The sequence below is a fragment of the Limulus polyphemus genome, unplaced genomic scaffold (assembly GCF_000517525.1).
Source record: "Limulus polyphemus unplaced genomic scaffold, Limulus_polyphemus-2.1.2 Scaffold1708, whole genome shotgun sequence".
Classification (NCBI taxonomy): Eukaryota; Metazoa; Arthropoda; class Merostomata; order Xiphosura; family Limulidae; genus Limulus; species Limulus polyphemus.
Genome location: NW_013667318.1, coordinates 40,519 through 48,071, shown reverse-complemented (window position 1 = coordinate 48,071; position 7,553 = coordinate 40,519). Strand labels below are relative to the sequence as shown.

Sequence of the window (7,553 nt, the reverse complement as noted above, 5' to 3'; positions counted from 1 at the left end):
GATGATGTCAAAACCTTGTCGAAACGTTGTACATTTGCTGTTATGTTAAACTTATATTAAAGCTTTTCTTCATTACCCATTCAAGCCGTCTCCAGCCATTAATAGTAACAATTAGTCACAAACATTGACAATAATGGTAACAATTAGTCACAGATATTGACAATCATAATAACAATTAGTCACAGACATTGACAATAATAGTAACAATTAGTCACAGACATTGACAATAATAGTAACAATTAGTCACAAACATTGACAATAATGGTAACAATTAGTCACAAACATTGATAATAATAGTAACAATTAGTCACAGACATTGACAATCATAGTAACAATTAGTCACAAACATTGACAATAATAATAACAATTAGTTGCAAACGTCAAGGACAATAACTAAAACTAGTCGTAAACACCGAGAACAAAATCTAGATGCATACTTTCAGACCAGTAACAAAATTAGTTACTAAGCATGAGAATGCTAACAAAAGCTAGTTATTCCCCGGGTAGGACAACGGTCAGTTTAAGGACTTACAACGCTCTAATCCGGGGCTCGATTCCTCGCGTTGGACACAACAGACAGCCAATTGTGGCTTTTCTCGAAAATAAACAACAGAAAGCTAGTTACTCACAGAAATAGTAATACTTTCGCTACAAGTCACGACAGTATTTGCACTGTCTGCCAAGTCAGCAGTGTTTCTGAAATTAATATTCCTGTACTTTTTGCATGATGCATGGACATACATGAAACCCAGTGTAAAATGTTACTTGTGAAACAGTCAATATAATATACGTGTATCAAATGAAACCTGATGGTCTGGTAGAAGAAACAATGTATCTGTACATAATAATACATCCGGCTTGGGATTTTTAACTTCTTTGAGTTTGAATTATCAACGCTAAAGTTCAACTTAAAAGTAAAAACAAACAAGTAAAACGATTAAATATATATATATTTGTATTCTTTACCTCCCACGTAACTTTCACCGACTGTGAACTTGTAGGCTCAGCTTGGACGTTGACTGGAGGTCCTCCAGGAGCTGTATGGTTATTCATTAATATATTAGGAAAAAATACAATTTACTTGTTGACATTTGAAATGTTTATTAGATTTTGAGTAAGAACCACGATTTTTATTACTGTGGTGTAACAACATTTTAATATTATACTAATAATCTCAAAATATTTGTGATAACATCATCGTAAACTATTCCTATGATTTAGCAGGTTTCATTTTCTTACATTAAAAACACATTACGTAACGAAACATGTATTTTCTTACATCAAAAACACATCACGTAACGAAACGTGTATTTTCTTACACTAAAAACACATCACGTAACGAAACATGTATTTTCTTATACTAAAAACACATCACGTAACCAAACATGTATTTTCTCACATTAAAAACACATCACGTAACCAAACATGTATTTTCTCACATTAAAAACACATCACGTAACCAAACATGTATTTTCTCGCATTAAAAACACATCACGTAACCAAACACGTATTTTGTCACATTAAAAACACATCACGTAACCAAACACGTATTTTTTCGTTTCATGAAGTTCTTAGTTCTCACATTCTTCCTCAGTTTTGACACGAACTGGTTCACTCAGGCCGCTAAATCCCAGGCTGTTTATCGCTCGAACCCGAAAATCGTACATGGTGACTGGTTGTAAACCTTTAATTGTCGTCATTGTTTCCGACCCATGCACTGAATTATTATTTACAGAAGTACTGTGCTGCCATCTATCTGCAATAAGTAGTGTAAAAATGGTTACAATTTAGCACTTGATATCGTTTTGTTAGATTTGTTAACGTAATATGAAATTATGAAACAATGATAACAATAATAATAGTTTGTTTATTGAGAATAAAAAAGATGGAGAGAACTACCAATGCAGATAGTAAGAAACTATAAATAAATGATCATAATATTGTAACTGTGTTAATTGTGAGCGTGTACTGTTAGTCTAACAATTAACTTATACGTTTTAGTTCTGATCTGCATTGTTAGCTTTCTTTTGATCATAGATTATTAATGATAAGTAAGTAGAGGAGGTCTTACCTTTTTCTTCTTTCCACTGGACTTCGTACTCTATTATGGGAGAGTTGCCGCTATAAGGTGAAGCCCACTCTATTGTTACACTTCTACTGGTTACTAGTGTAACTTGCAGATCTTGAGGGGTATCGGGTGGTTCTGCCAAAAATATGATGAGCTGATAAAGTTAGATAAATATCATATCTGTATAAACATTAGTATGCATGTGTTTGGAATGCAACATAAATATCTCTACAATTCAACAGAGGGCGTCACAATTATTTATTCTTGGTATTTTTCACCTTCGGTAAAAGTTTTAAAAATTTTTGTACAAATAAGTATAAGCACTTTTTATCAAATGTTATACCTTCATGGATTTGCCCTTGACCATACAAGTCTTTGCTTCTGTCATCACAATTGATAAGTCACAGGGTCAGACATTTGACCACTTAAGGATATTTGTTCCAGAACCAATTGTTTTTTTTTGTTTTTTGTTGTTGTTTTTTCAGGTGGTCAACTCTATACAGCTTTATCAAGAAGTAGATTTAAAAATAACATCCAAACATAGATAAGTCCAAATTTTAATGAAGGACCACTTGCACTCGATGATAAAATAAAAAATAAATTTGTTTTTCGTGAAATACTGTAATGTGATGCTCAAATAGTCTACTGAATCGATAATATTGTAAGATAATTCAAACTATAAATGTTTAAAACTAGAGGAAATAATAAAATCAAACGAACTGTTAATTCAGTAAAGAAGGTTGATCATATCGAAATATAAATTGCTAGCTCAGACATTTTGCTGATATGTTTGTTTACTAACAATGACGAGTGATGAAATAGTCCAAATTTCGATTTTTTTCACTTAAAAAACGCTTTTGCTGGGTATTTTAAACCATTAAACGTTATTAATTAGGCTGTGGCTTGTTTTGGTCTGATACCTTTTGCTAGGCTTAAAAAGGTTTATTTCGTCTTCAACTTAGTCGCTCTACGCCTCTAAATTAAAATTCATGCTATTGGTATTTCTACGCATAAAATTTATGATGTTACTACAGATTTCTTTTCTTTTCATCAAAGGTAAAATTAAAAAATGTAATCTGTGACAAAAAGGCCTAATATTATTAAGAAAAAAAAACGTTTGCAAATGCCTACACTTGAGCATTGTCCATTTATTTTTCCAATTGACGGTAATTTTTTTACAAGAACATAGACATATACATATTTAGATATTTCAAATTTCAATAACTTTAATTTGTATTTGAAATTAACTTTTCAATTTGCCATTGTTTTCAGATGTTATAGATGTCTACTTTCTAATGTTTATTTTTGCTAAATTAATGTTACCTTTTTAATTATATGTAATCTTATGCAAGTGATGCAAGTATAAAATGTCGCAGACGTACACACAAATGATGATGAAATATACACAATAAAACATTATTTTTTTGTGAAATGCTTGTAATTTTATTTATTAAAGCAAAGTCATATTAGGTTATTTCCTGTGTCCACCGCGTGAAATCGAACCCCGGATTTTAGCATTGTACGTCCATAAACTTACTGCTGTCCAACTAGGGGGAACTCATGAAATACCTAAAAAGGATAAGCAGCTTTTGTATATATTGTTATTATAATTCATTTTTTGAAAATATGTCAATAAAATATTTATTTAGAACAAAATTTCCTAAACAAGATAAATAAGTATTCATTGCCATATGAAAGTTAACAAAAAATACTGTAACAAATGGTATGTAAACTATAATTTTGTATATTTATTGATATTGTAGTAATTCAATTTTTTACTGAAACTCGTGTGGTGGTGAAACTAACATAGATTTTGCTAGGACTAGATGTTTCGATTGTGTGCTATTTCACACTCTTGGACGCAACATATGTTATAATCATGGGTCCAATAATTTTAACAGATACAGAAGGATGCTAAAATGTTACTGTTTTAAGCAATACATTCAATGTTTTAATTTACATGTTTGCTAGAGGGCGCAGGATGCTAAGTTTTAGAAAATTCATAAAAGATAAAAATCGAGAAACTTTGTGTAATAAAGAAGCAATAGTACGAGATAAATATGAGTAATCAGTAATGATTGAGTGAATTCACTGTATGAAAGGTTATTTAATGTTAAAAGTAAGAGTTAGCGAGTCTATTCTACTCTTCAGTTACTGACTTATTGTATTTGTTTATTGATCTAATCTAAGTAAGTTAGGCGTTGGTACTAGTAGTCTCGTAATTTTTGTTGAAACATTATATTTGGAGTTAGGCTTAGATTAGATCCGGAATTTACACTGGACAATTTATTTATGAAATCAAGCCTAAATGTAAACGTGGTTGTAGTAAATTCGATTTCGAACCCACTTTGAGACTAACAATGGTTGGAGACGGCTTGAATGGGTAGTGAAGAAAAACTTTAATATAAGTTTAACATAACAGCAAATGTACAACGTTTTGACAAGGTTTTGTCATCATCAGGTGGTTGTAGTAAACGTTTATTGAAGAAATAAGTTAATTCGTTATTATTAAATGGACTGAACTTAGCATTGGTTTTACCAAATAAACGATAAAATATGATATAACACTATTGTTAGTAGTGGGGTTATTTTGATGAAAATGAAATAAAACCTTGACTAAATTTCAAGTTGACAATCCGCTTACGAAGTGTCATCGATACAGTATCAGAGACGATGAAACAATTAAAAGGTGAAGAAGAAAAAGAGAGAAAATTAAAAGAAGACCAAGTAGAAATAGACCTGAAAGCTAAAAGAACGAGACAAAAAATTAAAAGATGAAGAAGAGGAAAGAAATAGGAACTGAAGGAAGAAGTTAAAAAACATAATATTTAAAAAAGAATTAAGAACAAAAATAAATATTATTGTAGACAGGGTCGATGAAGCAATTGGAGGTGTATATGGAGATGTACGAAGGGTTTGCAACAGTAAAACTGAAGAAATACAAAAATACATTTATATTGTATAGAAAGACTATAATAGAAATATGAATGAGGTTGAAAAAAACATCAATGACAGAATAAAACATTTACGATATTAATTTGTAAATTCAAAGATAAAGCTAACCATATCTTTTCTGCATCTGCCCAAGAATTCCAACCTAAGACACCATTCACTATAAAATATAGAAAGGTGTAACCTATTTGGTCCATATCTGTTATCATTATTACTGTGACACTGCTGGACATTCCTGGACTACTACAGCCACCAAATTACAAATGAAGTTTCAGAATTTAGCTGGATGGTTCAACAACATTGCCCAATCAAGAAATCAATGGACTATGGTGAAAAGGTACCATGTGGGGCTATAAAAATCAAGCTCATTTTGCAATCATTTCCACAGTGAACGTGTGGAATATGGAACAAGTTATTAATTTTGCTTCTTATTTTTATATATCAACCAGCTTTAATGACATTAAGTAACCTTCAAATTAAGAGATTTAACAGCTATCAAGCATTTGTAGTTGCCTCATCCAACAGGTTTGGAATGACACAAGGAAGTAATATATAGAAATAAGGGTACGATATAAATGAGTGATCAGTGATGACCAAGTCAGTTCAATGTCAGAAAATGTATTCAGTGTTAGAAGTGAGAGTTGTCACATTTATTCTGCTATTCAGTTACTCAATGAGTTAGCAAGTTTGTTTATCGATCTAAGCTAAGTAAGTTAGGAGTATGTATAATTAATCTTGGAACTTCTCTTGAAACATTGTATCTGAAGTAAGGCTTACATTAGTTTTAGAATTTATGCTGAAAAGTCTATTGATGAAATTAGGCCTACAAGTGGATATGGCTATAGCAAAGGTTTATTGGAGAAATAAATTAATTCGTTATCGTTATGTGTAGTGTACTTGGCATTGTTTTTATACAAAAAAGTACCCTTCCACCAATAGAACACGTTACAACATTATTTATAATTAGTACCACAATATATATATATATATATATACATCAAATATTTAAAGTATCTTTTCACTACTGCTTCCTAATATGATCGATAACTTTTAACATATTTTGTTTGTTAATTTCCGTCTTACCTTGCATAATCAGTTGGATATTCGTTTCGTCACTGCCATATGAATTGGAGGCAATACACGTGAACAAGGCAGAATCTCGTCTGTCTGCAGCATGTATAACCAGTAATGACGTCACACCATTAGAATGTACTGTTTCCGTAATGACATACCTAGAAATGTTTACAAAATTAAAAATGCAAAACAAAATCACACGCTCTCTATACTACCTATGATACTTTTTATCTTACCGAATACATTCAAAGTTACGGGTTTCATAGTTGCTAAAATTTAAATTGACTCGGGTGGTTAGCTAGTGTCTGTCTGCGTTTATGTTTCTCTATTGATCTGCTTGTCTGTCACTCAGTCTATTTGTAAGTCTAAAAATTGCCCAACCTTGATGTTTCTTGAGGATGAAATGGCTGTTGGTCTTTCAACCACACAATGAATATCGGTCGATCACCCTTAGCTTCACATTTAAGTTTAGCATCGTGGGCCCTCCTCACCGTTTCGGCTCGAAACTTCGAAGGAAAATGGGCAGAAACTGGAAACGATAAAAAAATTTCTCTATGTTTAAACTTATTTTATTTTAAAAAATCAGTTTGCCTATTTATAGAATCTTTGAATATTTCCACAGATGGTACTATTAATAGATATAGCAAAGAACCTGTAATACAGGTTTTGGCTTCAGTAAATGAAGTGTTATGCTTGATATTTAGCCCAAAGCTGCACAATGAATTACCTATTTTGTATTTGTTACATGGACCGAGCCCCAAATTCTAGTGTTATAAGACCTCAATGTTATCACTGAGCCAACGGGGATATAAATTAAATGAGTTTAATAGAAACACATGCGCCACGGTTATTGAAATATATTTCAAAGTAATACGTTTTTAACACACCTACAGCCTAAAAATGCGGAGCGCGATTGCAATTATTTTGCACCAATGGTATGCGTATGTACACAGCGTAGTCACAAGTAAATAGACACCACTTTTTCCGAAAAAAAATGTAATTTTTCGGTCATATTCACATGAATTGATATATTTATAATTTAATTAATATCTAGTAGATCTTCCTTTCGCTTCGTGGAGTTTCTTGATCCTTTGGGGAATCATGAGAATCATCTCGTCAATTTTAGATTGTGGGATTTTCGCCCACTCTTACTACAAAACGTGGAGTAGATCGCTCTTCGAAGTTGGTTTTTTGGTTGTTTCTTGACTTGCCGGTCGAGTATGGCCCAGAGGTTTTCGATGGGGTTCATGTCAGGAGATAGGCTCGGCCAGGGCAACTTCTGGATACCATTTTCTTCCTGCCACTTTTGGGTGTTTCTAACAGTGTGATACGGTGCTCCATCTTCCTGGAACAACGTTGGGTTCTTGCCACGATATCCGAGGAATAATGTGGCAAGAGTCCTTCCTCCAATATTTCGACGTATTTCGCAAAATTTATGTTGCCAACGCACTCCACTAAG

At 32.3% G+C, this 7,553-nt stretch overlaps 1 protein-coding gene across 1 annotated transcript in view; it reads right to left on the bottom strand.

Moving 5' to 3' along the window:
- Nucleotides 1-7,553, bottom strand: part of LOC106464642 (Down syndrome cell adhesion molecule-like protein Dscam2) — a gene marked incomplete at its 5' end in the record, with an annotated part of 78,554 nt that overhangs the window by 31,319 nt on the left and 39,682 nt on the right. Inside the window, 5 exons of the mRNA XM_022392388.1 lie at nt 967-1,037; nt 1,583-1,756; nt 2,072-2,203; nt 6,104-6,252; nt 6,476-6,623. Coding sequence (XP_022248096.1) covers nt 967-1,037; nt 1,583-1,756; nt 2,072-2,203; nt 6,104-6,252; nt 6,476-6,623 — 674 coding nt within the window. The remainder of the gene's footprint in view (nt 1-966; nt 1,038-1,582; nt 1,757-2,071; nt 2,204-6,103; nt 6,253-6,475; nt 6,624-7,553) is intronic.